Source organism: Canis lupus, chromosome 30 (genome assembly GCF_011100685.1).
Source record: "Canis lupus familiaris isolate Mischka breed German Shepherd chromosome 30, alternate assembly UU_Cfam_GSD_1.0, whole genome shotgun sequence".
Lineage (NCBI taxonomy): Eukaryota > Metazoa > Chordata > Mammalia > Carnivora > Canidae > Canis > Canis lupus.
The window spans coordinates 40,562,985-40,581,407 of NC_049251.1; the positions used below are offsets into that span (position 1 = coordinate 40,562,985).

Consider the following 18,423-nt stretch of genomic DNA (forward strand, 5'->3'; position numbering starts at 1 on the left):
AAGGCCGCGGGCAGGCGGGCGCCGACCTCCCGCCCCGGGCGCACGGCGCAGGCCCGCGCGTCACTTCCGGCCGGCGGGGGCGGCAGGCGCTTCCGGCGCGTCTGGGGGCGGGCGTGTGTCAGCGCGAGCCCAGCCTTGACCCGCTCCGGTAGCGACGGGCTCCGCGTGTGCGGGCGCTGCGGGAAGCTTTGGCGTAAATTTTTTTTTTTAAGATTTTACTTATTCATGAGACAGAGAGGCAGAGGGAGCAGCAGGCCCCATGCAGGGAGCCCGACGTGGACTCGATCCTGCGACCCCGGGGTCACGCCCCGGGCTGGAGGCGGCGCTAGACCGCGGGGCCACCCGGGCCGCCCCACGTAAATGCTTTCTTCAGACTGTGCAGTTGGGGGGAGCGCGCGGGGGCGGGGGACGCGGGCGCGCCTGGGCTCCCCCGACTCGGGCCGGAGCCGCGGCCCCGACGTCTAAGCGCTCAGGGGTTTCGGGTGTAGACTCGGGCTCGGGTAGCGGGGAAGAGCGCCCCGGCCCCGCCCCCGCCCCCCGCCAACCACTGGTCCCCGCGTCCAAGTGCTCAGAATCTGTTCCTTCTGCGTAGATCCCAAGGTGCGTCCACGCCTGTGCCTGCCGGACTCCCGTCGCTCGGCACTCGGCCCGCCGGGCCCATCCGCGTCCCTGCGCACCGCGAGGCCTCTTTTCTGGCCCGAATCGATAAACCCGCGTCTCTACGCACTTCGAGTGGGCGGTTGTGAAGGCGCGCTGTGCCGGGCGGGTGCCGCCCTCTGTAAACAGCGGGGAATCGCCGCTGAGGGGGCCATGGCTAGGCCCGGGCTCTGAGGCGCCCGCGGGCCGTTGCCGTCCCCCCCCTTTGAGGAGCCCTCGGGCCGTTCTCGCGGCCCCTTCTCTGAGGCGCCCTCGGGCCGTTCCCGCCCCCCCCAGGCGCCCTCGGGCCGTTCCCGCCCACCCCTCTGAGGCGCCCTCGGGCCGTTCCCGCCCACCCCTCTGAGGCGCCCTCGGGCCGGTCCCGCCCCCCCTCTGAGGCGCCCATGGGCCGGTCCCGCCCGCCCCTCTGAGGCGTCCTCGGGCCGTTCCCGCCCCCCGAGGCGCCCTCGGGCCGTTCCCGCCCCCCCCCCTGAGGCGCCCTCGGGCCGTTCCCGCCCCCCCCTCTGAGGCGCCCTCGGGCCGTTCCCGCCCCCCCCCCCCGAGGCGCCCGCGGGCCGTCCCCGCCCCCCACCTCTGAGGCGCCCTCGGGCCGTCCCCGCCCCCCTCTGAGGCGCCCTCGGGCCGGTCCCGCCCCCCCCTAGGTGCCCGCGGGCCGGTCCCGCGCCCCCCCTCTGAGGCGCCCTCGGGCCGGTCCCGCCCCCCCCCTGAGGCGCCCGCGGGCCGTCCCCGCCCCCCCCACCCCCCCGAGGCGCCCGTGGGCCGTCCCCGCCCCCCCTTCCCAGGCACCCTCGGGTCGCCCCGCCGGCGGCGCACTCGCCCTTCTCTGCCTCCTCACCAAGGCACGTGTCTTTTCTGGCGTTTAAGCCCCTCGCCGGGTCAGGTGGCCGCTCCCCTGCACGCGCCTGTGGTCCGTGACGCTGAGCATCTCCCCCCGCGTGTCCGTCGGGTGTGGGCACGCCCTCCGCGCGACTCCTGCCTTCCCTGGGATTCCGAGGGAGGCGCGGCTGCATCCCCGCCGACGTCCCTTACCCCTGCTGCGCCCTCCAACGGGGCCGGCCTCCAGCCCCGTCTCCTGAGGGTGAACTCGATTCACCTAACGCAGCGGGTCCCAAGCATGTGGCCTCAGGACTCTTCACACGTTAATAATGACAACCCCACGGAGCTTGTGTGGGTTGGATCTACTATTGGCCATATTAAAGATTAACACTTCAATATTGATTCACATAAAATAGTAAGTCCAGATGAACAAAGACTAACAGAATATTTGTGAAAAAATAACTATGCCCTCCCTCATCCAATAGTGAACAGTTGTGGGGTCGCTTTAGTTGGCAAACCTCTAATTTCTGGCTTAATGGAAGCCAGCTGGACCTGCTTCTGAATGCCATCTGTTGCGCCGTCACATTGGGCGGGCTCTGGAAAAGCCCACTGTACGCTTGTAAGAAAATGGCAAATGTTTTAGGAAAATAACTTGACCCTAACCTCCTGGGAGGGTCCCTGGGGTCTCCAGAGTTCCCCAGATCGTACACTGACTAGCGCTGGCACAAAGTATGAATTCAGCCATCAGTTGAGAGGTGGGCACAAGCCCCAGTTCCAGCCAAGGAACAGTGAAGAGCAGTACGCGGGGTGGGTGGATGGGTGGGTGGCGGCAGCTTCTAAAAGACCAGACCATCATCTGCCTCTGCGCAGAGGAACGCGGATACAGCACCCAGACATAACATTGAATCCAAAGATAAAGCCAACACAGAAAAATCTCAAAGCAGCGTAGCAGAGCCCGGATGTCCCAGGCCTGAGTTTTCCGACCAAAGTTTTTCTGGGAGAAGACTTGATAGCTGTCTGTAAAGAGGCCACGGGAATACCACGGAGGGGGCAGACTCTTGTTAACGGGGGAGGGGGGGACTAGGGATGGCTATGGAGAAAGCAGTACTTGGATTTATATTAAGGAAAGAGCGGGAGAGGGAGAAGGTTGAGGAAAACCGGAGTATAACCAAGTCCATGTACACCATTTCTGGGTTCCCTAGGTTCCTCTTGTTAAATCAATCTGCCTCTGTTCCTCTCAACCCTCTTCCTCACCCCATCCCACCATATATAAATCCTACTTCAAAAAAAAACCCTCACTCTTGGCTTCAGGTGTTTGTAAGCTCTATTATCTCTTACAAGGGAAAAGTAACAAAGTTATTTTTTAAATGGTTTTTTATTCATAAACTTGATGCAAGTTTACAAAATTTACTGTACATTGCCAAATAAATCTGCAATGAAAAATAAAACCCCCAAAAAACAAAGCATGCCAAGTGTGCAGCTGTCGATCTGCTAGCCATCAGGATATTAAAGAATTCAATAATGTATTCAAGATTTAGCCTTAGGTTTAAGGAACTTTAATGCTTTTAAAGAATCCTGGCTGGTTACTTATTATCTCAGCAACTGGCGATCAGAACTTTATACAAATGTAACCCAAGTACACAAAAATGCCAGAAAATATTTTTCTACTGTTCTCTCTTAACCAAAATAGAGCAAAAACAAGTCACACACACACAGTAACGCAGAAGTGCCAAGTTTCTCTGATGTGGTCTACAAAGTTAAGAATCGAAACTTAGAGCAAATGTGTAAGAAACATTTTTGAATTTTGTAACATGTTTGTGCAGAAAAATGTGCTTCTGGATTTCATTTTAAAAGTGCTTAATAACTAGAATTTGCTTTTAAGTCAAACTTGGGTAGATAAAAAAAAAAAATCTATCACCAACCTAAACCAGACTGATTCAAGTAAGGCAATAAAATGGAGGTACGCTGATTTGAGTCACGTTTTATAAAAGAATGAACATGGCAGGATTCCTATTAGTCTTTCAATGTAAAAGCCATCGTTATGACTATAGCAAAAATTTTAAGAGTCTCCAAATTAGATATCTTTTTGTGCTTCGCTGTGCAACTTTTTGCTCAAGGATTCTCTTTGTGCCAATCACTTTACAAGTTTATTAGTTTAAAAAGGATTGCAACATCCCGTTAATAAAATGGAAACACAAAGTAAAATGATTTAGTATTTTAAATAACTTCAAGCTCTATACTGCAGTTCTTCATAAGAAATACTGAACCAACAAAGAAGCGGATTCAGCCCAGCAAGACTGATGCCCCAGTGGAAAGTACTACTCACAAAGCTTTAATTTACACAGCCTTGCTTTGCTTTGCCTAAAAGGTACAATACAACTCAGCATATTTTTGGGAAACAATTCATATTTTCACCTAGCCATAAAAAAGTTTAACAGTTTAATGAGGAGGTTTCCTGTCATTATTTTGGCAATATCAAAAAATGGTTTTTATTTGAAAAAGCTAGTGTGATTTAGAAGACCTTAAATTTTCTAAACCAATATTAAAATATCAAACTTTTATTGGCTCTAAATGGAACAGTATATTGCAAGTCCTTATAACACATGAGCTCAATATGGGAAAGTTACCCTATAGTCGCAACTTCTATAACCTGATGCTGACTTGTCTGCTTAACAGATTTTTCATGAAAAAGAGATGAGTGGCCAGTATGAGTAAATGCCCCACTACTCAGTCCAAGATACCTAAAATGAGCAAAATGAAAAGGCTGTAACTCATACTGGATGTCAGTCAACAGATTATCCACTAAAATATCTATTAGCTAATGTCTTCGGTACTGCTGTTATAAGGGCACTCAAAGCTTGTGTCTGGATGTTGGAAAGATTTTCTTTAAAGCAACATTGGTTCAAAGGTACGACAGTCAACATATTTAGCCATCTTCCTTTGGAGGGGTATACCAGCCTGAAACACAATGGAAAAAATGTTAAAAGACCTTCTTGAGTCAGTAAGAGTAATGGCATTTCGTTTAAGTTTGGCTACTTCCTCTACTCATATTTTTCTTGTTTAAACCTATTGTAAAAATTAAACTTACATTCGGGTTGATAACATAGCATTTTGATATGTGCACAACAAAGTTATTTTCCATGAATAAATTGTACTTGAGTTTTCAACATAAAATTTCTACACTAATTGAATATCTAGCTAAAGGTGATAGCATGGAACAACGGACTACAAGCTAGGTTTGCTCTTCCATTTCAACTGCATAAAAGTAAACCTAACTGAAAATAACTATCCCCCAAACAAAATGCTGGCATTTTAAAATAATAAGAACCTGGACTGTCATTAATACAACGATACCATTTCACCAGTGAGGAAGTCATCTCAGCAAGTGCAGTGACTATGCCTAGGATCAGAGTTGGCAGCACAAACCAACCTGGAACCTTTCCTGATTCTGAATCAAATGCTCTTTTACCAAAGCTAAGCTTATACACACCCACTTTCTAAAATACATTTACATAAACATTTTGGAATGATGACTACAATGTTTGCTTCAACAAAAAATAAGTAAAAGAAAAAATGTGACTGTTTCCCAGACAACAAAAATCTAAGCTCTCTATAGAAAGGCTAACGAAACTAAGTATTGCTTCGCACGAAATGGCCATTGGAACAGTATGAATATACCAAGATATGTAGAGCATCCACATGGTTATGAAGTCATATACAAGTACCTGTGGATTTAATTTAGCGTGCTATGAATTATTATGAAAACCCAGCCTTGCCCTCAAGTTTTATCATTTCCTTTAGAAACTTGAACTGTTTCAAATATTACTTTCAGAAATAGTCACTGAAAAAAGTGGTGAATTTGCTTTGAAATTAAAATAAAAGTGTGCACAAAGCACAAGTATTAAGTCACAAGCTACCACATTTCTAGTAAAGAACATTTTGCTGTAAATACTCTCCTTAAAGAAAACTTCCTATTAACTTGCTCTGCACAACAAAGCATCAGTTTCACTACCATGGCTATAATGAATATCTTGTTATCAGCACTTAGTTACAAAGTGCCATGCGTATACACTATTCTTTTTCCTCACAAGTCTGGCAAGACAGATAGCACCTTTTTAGAGATGAGGAAATGGGACTTGCTCAGAGACACACAGCTAGTGAGTAACACAAATGATACTTGAAAAATCAGTCTTCTAATTCCAAATCTACCTGTTAGAGACAAAAACTCAAAACATGCATTGTGAATACCAGCAAAATTTAAGGTATAATAAACTTCATGAAAGATATTTTAAGTTTTTTAAATTTCCAACTCAAATACTCTTCTATGTCTATATGTCTGTTTTTACTTGAATAGATAAATGTGTATGACTGTCAAAAAGCACTAGGTAGTCTGAAGATGTTTCAGAAACAGCTGGTTCAGGATCCTGATTGCATTTACTCAGTATCAAGAACAAGAACTCCACCTGCACAATTGCCTTGAACCCAATTCCTATCCAAATACCAGACATTTCAAGCAAGTAAAGTGATTTGTTCATTAATCTACTAAAAAATCTTGACTGACTCAGGTTCTCAGGCCAAGTATTTAGGATACAAAGATTTTTTTAATGAAGCAGTGTGTGCATCCTCAAAAGTTAAATTTTTTCATTGTGGTAACAGTACTTTAAGAACTTAAGGCAAAAACAAAAACAGGAAAAGTTATCAGTAGGAAGTACCTCATAGAAAACTTCATAAATGGTAATAAATACTTATTGAATTAAACGTACCATTTTTCTCATGTATCTGTACAATGGAATTATAGGATTGTTGGGCTCTTGCTAGATTATATTGATTCTGAAAGAGAATTACACATTTTAAATAAAAACTGTAAGTAGATGAAGATCATTACAAATAATTTATTGGATGTATTACTACTATGCTTAAAAGAACACAGGAAACGAAATATTTCCATTTCAAAAATAACTTTCACTTCAAACCCTCATTTCTCAATTTCATTATTCTCTACCACTTTAGAGTAACAAAACCAAAGTTGTACTACAATAAAAATCTATTTAAGCTCCACAGTTCACTTTTACAAATCCTTTTACTGGACAAGTATAAGGCTTTATAGTTCTAGTGCCCCTCTCCACTGGTGAGTCAAGTCAAAGAATGCTATTTGGACATGAGTAAAACTCCCATCTCTCTTCCTCATAACTGCCACGTCCCTCCCCCCACCCCCCAATAAAGCCACCACACACACACAAAAAGCCTGAAATATGACCGTTAGATAAGGTAACACTAAGCTTTGAGGACTACGTGTATCAATGACACCTTAAGTTAAAAATCTAAAAAAATATCATAAGTGGCACCAAGGCATTACTAAAGGACTCCTGTTTTGGTAGCCTCTTTAGATCCTCTTTTAAAGGGCCAAATTTAGGATTGATTTTGTTTCTATCAGTACAACTGAGCAACATTTTAACCTACAATATATCATGAGCATTCTTCATAGTGGTACACACCCGTTATATCATAGAACTTAATAATAAATTCACACAGCACAAGAATTAAAAAGTATAAAACATTCTAGGTGAAAATTCTCCTTCCTACCTGTCCCGCAACCATCCGGTTCTTCCTCTCATCCACCCTCCTTTTTCCTACTCAAGTTAATTACCGTTACTTTCTTGTATCTCCTTAAGATTATATAAGAAAAGCCATGTATAGCTTATTGTTAGTACCCACCATCCCCTGCTTTTCCTCCCAAGAAATGGTAGGTAGTATGCTGCAGACACCATTCTACTCCCTTATCTCCCCTGAATCTTGGACCTGGTTCCCTATCAGTGTGCAAAAAGCTTAATCCTCCTGTTTTATTAAATCCTCCTGTTTTTATTCTGTTACATGGAGAGTCAAATATCTTATTAATCTCCAATTGGTGGACATTTAGGTTGTTTTCAGTATTTTGTTGTCACAGTGTTATAGTGAGTAACCCTGAACAAATATTTCCAAAGTCCTGGGGAAAAGTCCTTGAGCAGAACTGCTGGGTCAAAAGATATATAGGCCTTTGTAATCTTGAGGTGTTGCTAAAATAGCTGTCCTTAAGTAAGAGTGTATAAATGGGCTCCACGTGTGGGAATGGTGGGAATGCCTCTATACCATCTCACCAGAGCCCTCTTACAAACCTTTGTTATTTGTAATATCAGAGGTGGAAGGAAGGGGGGGGGGATTTGATTTGCATTTCCATTACTGAGTGAGGCTGAGTGTGTCTCCAAATGTTCACAAGCTATTTATTTCTATTTCTGCAAATAGATGTTTTAGGTCTTTCTTTTTCTACAGTGTAGCCTTTTTCACTTTCTAAGACTTTTTTTTTTTTTTTTTTAAGATTTTATATATTTATTCATAGAGACACAGATGGGGGGCAGGCAGAGGGAGAAGCAGCCTCCATGCAGGGAGCCCGATGTGGGACTCCAACCCGGGACTCCAGGATCACGCCCTGGGCTCCCAAGGGCAGGAACTAAGCCACTGAGCCACCCAGGGATCCCCATCTAAGACCTCTTTAAAAACAGTAAAACCCTCCCATACCGCATCTGTAAAACAAAGAAAATGTGCCCTAATGTTATCTGTAAGTTAATGAAAAGTAGTGTTATTCAGTCAGCCTGTTCACCAAGGGACAAAGGTACAAGAGAAACATTATACAGGAAAAATACACATAGATGGGAACTTGCAAATGATGGAGCAGCAGTCGCTTCCTATCCCTACTGCCCATCTACAAGAGGAGAAAGAAAGAACATCAGCCTTGCCCATTCCCAGTTGTCAACATCAGGATCTTCGTCCAATTTAGAGAAGGTCACTGTGGAGGCTTCTGGTACCAGGGAGTTGGCCCTTTCTGTTTTCTGCTCCACTGACCTCTGCACATATCATTGTTAACTCCTTCCTTCTGCTTTCAGCTTACCTGATTGTCTTTTCTAACACTGAGTTAGAAGCTTGGCTCATTTATTTTTTATTTTTTTTTTAATGATACAAGGATTTTAGGGCAAGGAGTATTCAGTCCGAGCTCTCCTTGACTTCCTAGCACGCAGTAATTTCATTATTGCTGTTCTCTAGCTATCCTGCAGTTTTCATTTCAAAGCCCCTATTAAGGGCTGTCTGAATTTCATAATTCCACAAAAGGAACATTTGTTTTCTTGTTAAAGTTTTTAATTTAATGAGGATCAGAGGATGACATCTATCCTTTTCCCACTTCGAAAATTTGAAGTTTTCTTCACTGAACAGGATTAGTTTCATGAATGTTTGAAAGAGAGAGAGAGAGAGAGGGAGGAAGGATAGATAAAGGGATAGAGAAGGAAAGAGGGACAGAGGGAGAACTTTAGTATTTCTATTATGGTTCAGTTCTAAGTATTTTTAAATATTCATAAGATTCTTTAACCATGATTTATTTATTTTAAGATTTATTTATTTATGAGAGACACAGAAAGAGGCAGAAACATAGGTCCCAGGACCCTGGGACCCCGGGAAGGCAGGCGCTCAACCACTGAGCCACCTCGGTGCTGCATGATTTAGAATGGTGTTTAATTTACAAATTCATATGGATTTTCATTAATCTTTTCATTACTGACTTCTAACCTTAACTGCTATGGGCTTGTTTTTTAAGTATTAATTTATGGGGGATCCCTGGATGGCCGGCAGTTTAGTGCCTGCCTTCGGCCCAGGCTATGGTCCTGGAGTCCCGGGATTGAGTCCCACATCAGGCTCTCTGAATGAAGCCTGCTTCTCCCTCTGCCTGTGTCTCTGCCCCTCTTTCTCTCTGTGTCTCTCATGAATAATAAAATCATAAAAAAATTAATTTACGAATTTATTATTTTCCCCCATATCCCAATAATGCTTGGGAAAGATGTAGTACCTAACTATTGGCTACAGAGTTCTACAACTGTCCATTTGACCAAGCTTAATTTGTTCTTCAAGTCTATGGGCAACAGGGAATGATTTATTGGTGCCTTTCCTGATTGTAGAAATAGTTTAGGAGCTACTCCAACAGTTGCTGTGCTCTAGGATTTGACTATTTATTTACCCCAACTATCATGCCTTCTATGCAGTGAATGAACCTTGCCTATCCAAACCCCAAATTCTTGCCAAGTCATAATAGAAGAACTCTACTTTAGAAGGCTTTCTCATTACTACAGCCTGGAGTTAATGTTACAGCCTGTAGCCCATGTTAACTGACCAGAAAACCAGCCTGGCCGACATCCTTCTGCCCCATGGCTTACTCTCAGCTCCTGCTGGCTGAGCCTACGAGAGCAAGCTAATGGCAGGGCTGTGCAATGACTCTTGCCTGCAGAAAGCTGCACATCCTGAGCAACATCAATTTGACCCTATCTCCAAATTTCGTATGTTCTGAGAGGCATTTTTTTTTCTCCAGTACTTACGTGTATCATTTTAGTAATATTTTCAGGAAACAAATTCATTCATTTATTTTTAATCAACAGCTAATAGTATCATTAAAAATATTTAAAATATTTTTGAAGTAATAGTCATATGTCAAAAAAATTCAAAGAGCACAAATGATTTAAAGTCTCTCTTCCATCTCTAACTTACCCCATCAATATTTCAATACCCCCTTTTCAGAAATAATACTTTCTTGAATATCTTTACAGAGATGGTCTCTGCTTAAAAAAAAAAAAAAAAAAAAAAAAAAAAAAAAAAAAAAGAAAAAAGAAAAAAAAAAAGACACATCTACATAATACATCCTTGTCTCTCCCTCCCTCCCTCTCTCTCTCTCTCTCTCTCTCTCTCTCTCACACACACACACACACACACACACACACACACACAAATGGTAGCCTATTTTTTAACACCATTTAGCACATGATTTGACAGTATTTTTAAGTTAACATTCAGACTACTTCCTGTAGTTTAAAATCCTTGAAGGTAAAACTCCTAATTATATAAAGTTTCCATATTCTTAACTGATATTTATTAATAAGAAGAAAAAAACTGAAAGAGTGAAGTTTTATCATAACAATTCATTAAAAAAATTCACCTTGTAAGACATACTTTAATATGCAAATGTGCTTAGTTGCCCAACTTAGCACTCTGTATAAAACCTATAAATCATGGAAACATAAGGGTTGAAAATAATACTGACATTGAGTGATTCCAAGAGAACTGTGCCACTGAACAGAGTATTGGTACTATAGAATTTTAAAACTGGAAGAGACTGAAAATATCCAGACAATTGTTTTTAAGGTAAAGATACAGACACCCAGAAGAGGTAAGTTTACACAGTGAGTTACTGGTAAAATGTTCTCTCAATTACTCAAAAACAATCCTCTTTCTAAGCCTTTTATATATTTTAACAAGAAAAACATGCTAATTAAAAAAAAACATGATGAAATTTCACATCAAGTTCTATATAAAAAAAAAAATAAATGCCAGGAAGAAATTTAAAAGACCAGAAGTATACCAAATGGTAATATTATTTCTAGTTAAATGTAGTTAAGCAATTCATTAGCATTCAATAATTAACTTGTAGATTTTATAAAAAAATGTTATTTTTATTTTGTTCCAGTGTAAAGAAACATCTCTTAAAAGAACTCAAGTAAGACTGACTATATAGGACTACCCCAAATAAATGATTTTTATAATAGCCTTTTCAATTTTTTCTTCCTTTGTGAATTAATTAAGAGTCTACTGGACTCCTGCTTTGATGTGCAATATAGTTATAAATACATAATTTAGATTTCAAACTATTTGGATAGGCATTTAACACAAAATTCACACAGACCTTTAGGAACACCCAAATTTTTGAAATGTTAGGTCAGGATAATTTCCATCAACAAATATTTCTGCAAAATATACTAACTTAAGAGTATTATCCTTGGTCCATTTAACTGTTTATAGACAACTACAATTAGACATGGAAAGAGGTTTCTGACATAGTGAATAAAGAACAGAACTCTGTGGGTAAGAGTAGAGACTAACACTAGGCCGTCTGGTTCCAATCCTCATTCTGCCACCTGTCCACCTTACCTACATGCGTTATCTAACCTCCATGTGCTTCAGTTTCCTCATCCACAAAATGAGGACGATAATATTACCTACTCTTCTGTCAGTAAAAGGACTGAAATAGTACCTACAAGTAAAAAGTTTAGATCAGAGCCTAGCATATAAATGCTCACTGGGAATTAACTATTATAACATGATCTCAATTTCGGCAATCTTTAAAGTACATATAATTTTTAACTCATTAGCATATACATACAAGACTTCAAATTATAGACATGTTTACCTATAGTAAGAATAACAAAGACTAGAAGAACAAGAAGATGTCTCATAAGGTAACAGAAAACATGTATTATCATTTATGTGATCTTCTTAATAAAGGTACCTTATTTGCTCCAAACTGCACTCTGGCTTTGCCTTTCACTAAGGTGGCATTGATCTGCATGATGACTGATTCTATTGAGTAGGCACTGCTCCAGCCCTACAGGAAGAAGAAAAAACACAGTGGTACTCTTGATTCCCACTTGGGAAAACTTAAAATGGCACGTAGCAGCTTGACAACAGCAAGACAATGTTAAGAAGTCTGTATACAAGAGAAAAAAGTAAAGTTGGACTTTCTAAAAATCTTGTAAAACAAAAACAAAAACAAAATCTATGTTCTAAGTATCAAACATGAGCAAATTATAACCTTATAGAAACATCGCTCTCAGAACACCTATCCTTGCATAGATTAAGCACCAAGTACAATGTCATTTTATTGGTTTGCCTTAAATAGCATTTCATTATTAAAAGTAGGTACTCTTCAAAACAATTTTTTGGTGGCATTACATCAGAGCTTTTTCACTCAGAATCTAATTTAACATCATCAAAACACTCCACCGAAATTGAAAAACAGGAGTACCACAAGAAAACCAGTCACCTGTTTTGTGAGAAGTTCCATACATAGTGCTCCACCACCCAACACATACCTTAAAAAGAGAAAAGGAAATCATATTTAATTCTCTAAATGTCAGCGTTCCTTTTTATTTAAAGTACCACCACTTAGGAATACATACAAGTCAAGGTTAGAAGATAACATCCAAAAATGAGAATAGTGGTTAGGGTTCCAGGACTAAGGATAGTTAAACAATTCTAATGTCATTGCTTTATAACTGTCTTAATTAAAAAAAAATAGTTCTTAGAGACAGAATACTTAATCTAAGGATATCAGAAACTAGGAACTTACTCCTGAATATCCCAGGAAATGGGAGTATTACATTCATCTGAAAATTTCTCTAACAGTTATGTTAGCCAATGACACCAGTTTTGCCCCATCTGTAATAATGAACATGACATGGTATTTTTGTGGTTTAAATTGTTTTCATCCATCTCTTTGTGAGGATCAAGTGGTTCTCATCATAGAGTCCCTTCTCTGGGACTCCTCAATTTCTCTTTCCAATCCTGAGAACTGTTCTCTGAACCAGACAACTTCTGGAAATCTCCCAGATTTCTCTTAGGAAATCGTTATTTAGATCAAGATTATTCAACCTTTTAACCCTTCCTCAAACAAAATAATTTCATTTCTCCTTTAATGTTATTTTGACCTTCAAAATATATTAAATATCATGCCTAAAATAAAATCAAGGGAATAATTATAGAAGACAGACTGATAAATCTTGAAAATACATAAGCTAAGACCACAAGTCTGAACACCAAGGCCATTACAAACTTTTTTGTCCTCTGGAATTCTGCCCATGTCTTTCCCTTGCCTGACATTCTTTTGGCTCCCTACTTTTCCAAATGCCGTATCTTTCTCCAGTAAAGCTTGCCAAGACCATTCTAGTATACAGATTTTGCATTCTGGCTACCCAAATGCCTCCTTGTGTTGACTAAACCAAATTACAGAAAAGTAAGGAATCTAAAAACTTCTATTGTAGACCATTATCATTATTAGTTATAGTAAAATTATTCAGTAATGGAATTTATTCAGTAAGTCCCACATCCTGGAGAATTTAAGCTAGTGTCTCCCTAACCTGACTGCACCAAACTCTGGGAACTTCCACAGTTAATATAGGAGGGAAAGAAAAACACTTCAAAACACTAAATTTGGGTAGAGAATCAGAAGATTTACAAACTTGTTTGTATATTCTCCTAGATCTCTAAAACACAGACATCTCCAATCATCTGAATCTCCCAATGGGCTCAAAGAGTATCTTGTATAAAGTGGCTTTAAATAAGCACTTGTTGATTTAACAGAATTAGAAGATCCATGCTTTCATTTGAATTTTGGTTTCTCCATAAATTGCTCAAACTCTAGTCATCTGTTAATGAGTTAACACTATTACTGATCTTTACACTTCAGAAATGCTAAATACAGACAGGGACTCAGACTATTATCTTAGGAAAAAAGAGTTGTGTAGACCAGCCCAAGTTACAAATTACCTGCCACCTTTCTTTTTAGCACCCACTCTTCATTCTGGGCATGGAGAGTCTTTCAGGTGGGAAGAAGGCAAGATTTTGTATTCACGGGCCAAAAGAAACTAATTTTCTACAAGGCCTTAACTACACAAATGTTTGTTGGATCTCTAAACACAAGAAACAGCTCTAGAACCTACATAAAAGTGAGGAAAGCAAACTTTTCCTTAACACATACTATTAGTAGCATTTACACCTATAAAAGGAGAGATTGATTCTACTTCCACATTGAGTTGTATTCACTCTATCAATATATGCTCCAAATACTTATTGTTCTTTGCCTTCAAATAGTTCCTGCTGAATATTGAGACAATTCAAGAATATTAGAAAAAAGGAAAAATAATAATAATCTAAGGGTCACTTAAAGATAATATACCACATATGGGCATGGTAATAGTTTCAATTTTAAAAAAACCTCAGTTGTGGGCGCCTGGTTGGCTCAGTTGGTGAAATGTGCGACTCTCGATCTTGGGGTTAGGAGTTTGAGCCTGGCACTGGGTGTGGAGATTACTTAAAAACAGTTATCTTTAAGAAAAACAAGATACCCACTACTTGCTTCGATGTGGAGGGACCTGGAGGGTATTATGCTGAGTGAAATAAGTCAATCGGAAAAGGACAAACATTATACGGTCTCATTCATTTGGGGAATATAAAAAATTAGTGAAAGGGAATAAAGGGAAAAGAGAAAATGAATGAAAATATCAGCGAGGGTGACAAAACATGAGAGACACCTAACTCTGGGAAATGAACAAGGGGTAGTGGAAAGGGAGGTGGGAGGGGGGTTGGGGTGACTGGGTGATGGGCACTGAGGGAGGCACTTGGCGGGATGAGCACTGAGTGTTATGCTATATGTTGGCAAATTGAACACCAATAAAAAAAAATAATAATAATAAAAATAAAACCAAAACAAAAAAGAAATCCCCAACCAAAACAAATAAATAACTTCAGTTGCCAAAGTTGCATAGCAAACACTATCCTAAAGCTTAGCCTCTTTAGGCAATGTATAATTTTTGTTATACTAGGAAATTCTTGCAAGAATGTTTGCCAGTTAATCTCATCCACAAGCTAGGATGATCACTTAAATTGCATTGATGAGGAAACAACAGAAATCATTTATCAGTGTTCATAGAACATGATTAAGTGATGCTAAAAAAAAAAAAAAAAAGAGAGATGAGGAATATAAAAATTTTATATTATAGTCAAATTCTTAACAATAGTCACATTGAAAAAAAAAAAAAAACAATAGTCACATTGGGGAAAAAAAAAAAGGAGGGCTTACCCAGGCCACATAAAACAGTCATGACCCTCCCCATTCTTGAGGTAAGGAAATAAACTATACGTTGTAAGAACAGAGACTTTAGATAGGAATAAATGAAAATGCTGGCACTTAAAACCAGACTATTCAGAACACATTCCCTTAATACAGACAGAAACAACCCACGGTCATCTAGAAGTAGAAACATTCTCTTCATGGATGAATGGGGCACAAATAAAAATTCACATTATGTTAACCAATAAAGTATTTTCAGTTGCCTATGGATAGCTGCTCACAATGTATTAATGAGATAAAAAATAAATAATCTTTATGATTCTCTTTTAAGTTACTATACTCTGACCTGGACTAAGCAAGAAAGATAGCCAAGTACTGATGGCTCATTAAAATACCAAGCCTTGAAAAAAAAAAAACAAAACAAAACAAAAAAACAAGCCTTGGGTAGGGGAGGCTGGGGGAGGCTGGGAGCGTCTGACTTCAGCTCAGGTCATGATCCCAGGGTCCTGGGACTCAGTGGCAAGTCTGCCTCTCCCTCTGCCCCTCTCCCCACTTGGGCATGTTCGTGTTCTCTCTCTCTCTCTCTCTCTCTCTCTCTCTCTCTCAAATAAATAAAATCCAAAACACAATTTCAGAAAAATATAAACCAAGCCTGGAATTACGTATTACCCTAAGCTGTCCACATCTTGCTAACTTACTGTAATTCACTGACTCATGAATATTTACCGCACAAAAATATACTACACACCGACCAGGGAGAGGATACACTGAAGAAAAACGACAGGACCCTGTCCTTCACGTGTACCATCTAGTTAAGATCACGGGCTAAACAAATAAAGTACGGAAAGGGGACTCAGAGCTCTCGAAGGAATAACCAGGGGACTCTTTAAAAATGTGCTGGTCAGGAACGGTGTCTCTACGAGTAACGTACAAGCCGAGATTTGTAGGAGGTAGAAGTGTGGGCGGGAGTAACATTCCAGGCAGAGGAATGCATGCTTAAGAAAGGTTAGGAGGGAAAACACATGCCGGTACTGAAAGACATTGAGTGGGGCACCAGCTTTGACAGGACAAGTAGCGTCCAAGAGGGTTAGAGGGGAAGCCAAGGGCAAGATCACAGACAGCTTACAGAATACGGGAAGAGCACCAACCTGTGAGCAATGGAAAGACAGGGATGAGTTCAAGCAGGAGAACAACATAATCAAACACAAATTTATAAAAGATCACGCTAAAAGCTTACACGACAGAAGGAACACAAGCAGGAGTCCAGTCAGGAAGCCTCGGAAGTGGTCCACGTGAGAAACGGTGGTGGTAGCAACAGAAACAGAGACAAGTAACTGGATCTGGGACCTCTCTGAGGAGGAGAATTAGAGGACTGGAGGTGGGAAGGGAGGGTATAAAGAAGAACTACATTCAATAACGGAGATGGAGAAGATGGGGCAAAGAGCCTGGAAAGAAGAGGAGTTCGAGTTTCCATGCTATAGAGTTGGAGATGCCCGTGCAGAGACATCCATGTTGGCACGCCCGGGTGGCTCAGCGGTTGAGCTCTGCTTTGGGCCCAGGGCGTGATCCTGGAGTTCTGGGATTAAGGCACACGTCAGGCTCCCTGCATGGAGCCTGCTTCTCCCTCTGCCTGTGTCTCTGCCTCTCTCCATGCCTCTCATGAATAAATAAATAAATAAAATATTTTTAAAAACAGAGAGACATTCAAGTAGAGATGTCAAAAAGGCAGGTCGATATTGGGAGTAGAAAAGACAAAAACACAGGATGAGCGCTGGGTGATATGCTATAGGTTGGCAAATTTTGAACTCAAAAAAAAAAAAAAAAAGACAAAAACATTAGCTATAAAACCTGGCAGTCGCTGACACGGAAGATATTTTGAAAGCCATGGGAGCCTCTTCAACAAACAACACTAGAGCAATCGGACCATTAAGGAAAAACCCTCTGATTTAAATCTCATACCTTATACAAAAGTTAACTCAAAATGATGCACAGACTCATCTGTAAAATGTAAAACTATAAAACTGAGAAAACACAAAATAAGAGACTTTCTTCAGGATCTAGGACAAGGAAAAGAGTTCTTAAATTTGACACCAAAAGCATTATCCATAAAAGGAAAAACATCTATAAATTGAAACTCATCAAAACTAAAAACTTTTTGCAAGACACAAAATAAAAAAAAATCTGTTGTGTTTCCATACACTAGTAATGACATAGCAGAAAGAGAAATTAAGAGAATGATCCCATTTACAATTTCATCAAAAAGAATTATACCTAGGAATAAATTTAACCAAGGAGGTGAAAGACCTGTACTCTAAAAACTCTAAGACACTGATGAAAGAAATAAAAGGTGACATAAATAAACGGCAAGACATACTATGCCCATGACTCGGAAGAATATTGTTTAAGTGCCCATATTATCCAAAACTATCTATGGATTGGTGTAATTCCCATCAAAATACCAACAGTGTTTTTCAGAGAACTAGAACAAAAAAAATCTTAAGATCTGTATGGAACCACAAAAGACTGAATAACCAAAGCAATCTTAAGAAAGAGCAAAAAAGCTCTGGTATTGATGGTATTACAATTCCAAGTTTCAAACTGTACTACAAAGCTATAGTAATCAAAACACTATGGTACTGGCACAAGAAGAGACACGTAGATTAATGGAACAGAACAGAGAGCCCAGAAATAAACCCACACATACATGGTCAATTAATCTATGACAAAGACAAGAAAACACAATGGGGAAGAACGACCATTTATTCAATAGTGTTGGGAAAACTGGACAGGGAGCTACATGCAAGAGAATGAAACCATTCTCTTACATCATACACAAAAATAAACTCAAAATAGATTAAAGACCTAATTTTAAGATCTGAAACCATAAAACTCCTAGAAGAAAACACAGGCAGTAAACTCTTATAAACCATCCTTAACAATATTTTCCTGGATATGTCCCCCAGGCAAAGGAAACAAAAGCAAAAGTAAACAATTGGGATTACACCAAACTGAAAAGCTTTTGCACAGCAAAGGAAACCATCAATAAAACAAAAAGGCAACTCACCGCATGGGAAAAGATACTCACAAATGATATATGCATTAAGGGGTTAATATCCAAAATATATAAAGAATGCATAGAACTCAACACCAAAAATTCTAACAATCCAATTTAAAAAGCAGTGTAGAACCTAACTAGACCATTTTTCCAAAGAAGGCCTACAGATGGTCAACAGACATATGAAAAGAAGCGCAACACT

The 18,423-nt window shown here is 40.5% G+C and overlaps 1 protein-coding gene across 3 annotated transcripts in view; it reads right to left on the reverse strand.

The window, feature by feature from the left end:
- Positions 1 to 2,829: 2,829 nt before the first annotated feature.
- The window catches only part of UBE2Q2 (ubiquitin conjugating enzyme E2 Q2), a 58,673-nt gene continuing 43,079 nt past the window's right edge, over positions 2,830 to 18,423 (reverse strand). For all 3 annotated transcript variants that reach the window (XR_005381903.1, XM_038581090.1, XM_038581091.1), the window contains 4 exons: positions 12,362 to 12,410; positions 11,828 to 11,923; positions 6,237 to 6,303; positions 2,830 to 4,431 (listed from right to left, as the gene is read on the reverse strand). Coding sequence is in view for 2 of the 3 variants with exons in the window: in XM_038581090.1 (XP_038437018.1) it covers positions 4,400 to 4,431; positions 6,237 to 6,303; positions 11,828 to 11,923; positions 12,362 to 12,410 (244 nt within the window). In the remaining variant the exon portion in view is untranslated. The remainder of the gene's footprint in view (positions 4,432 to 6,236; positions 6,304 to 11,827; positions 11,924 to 12,361; positions 12,411 to 18,423) is intronic.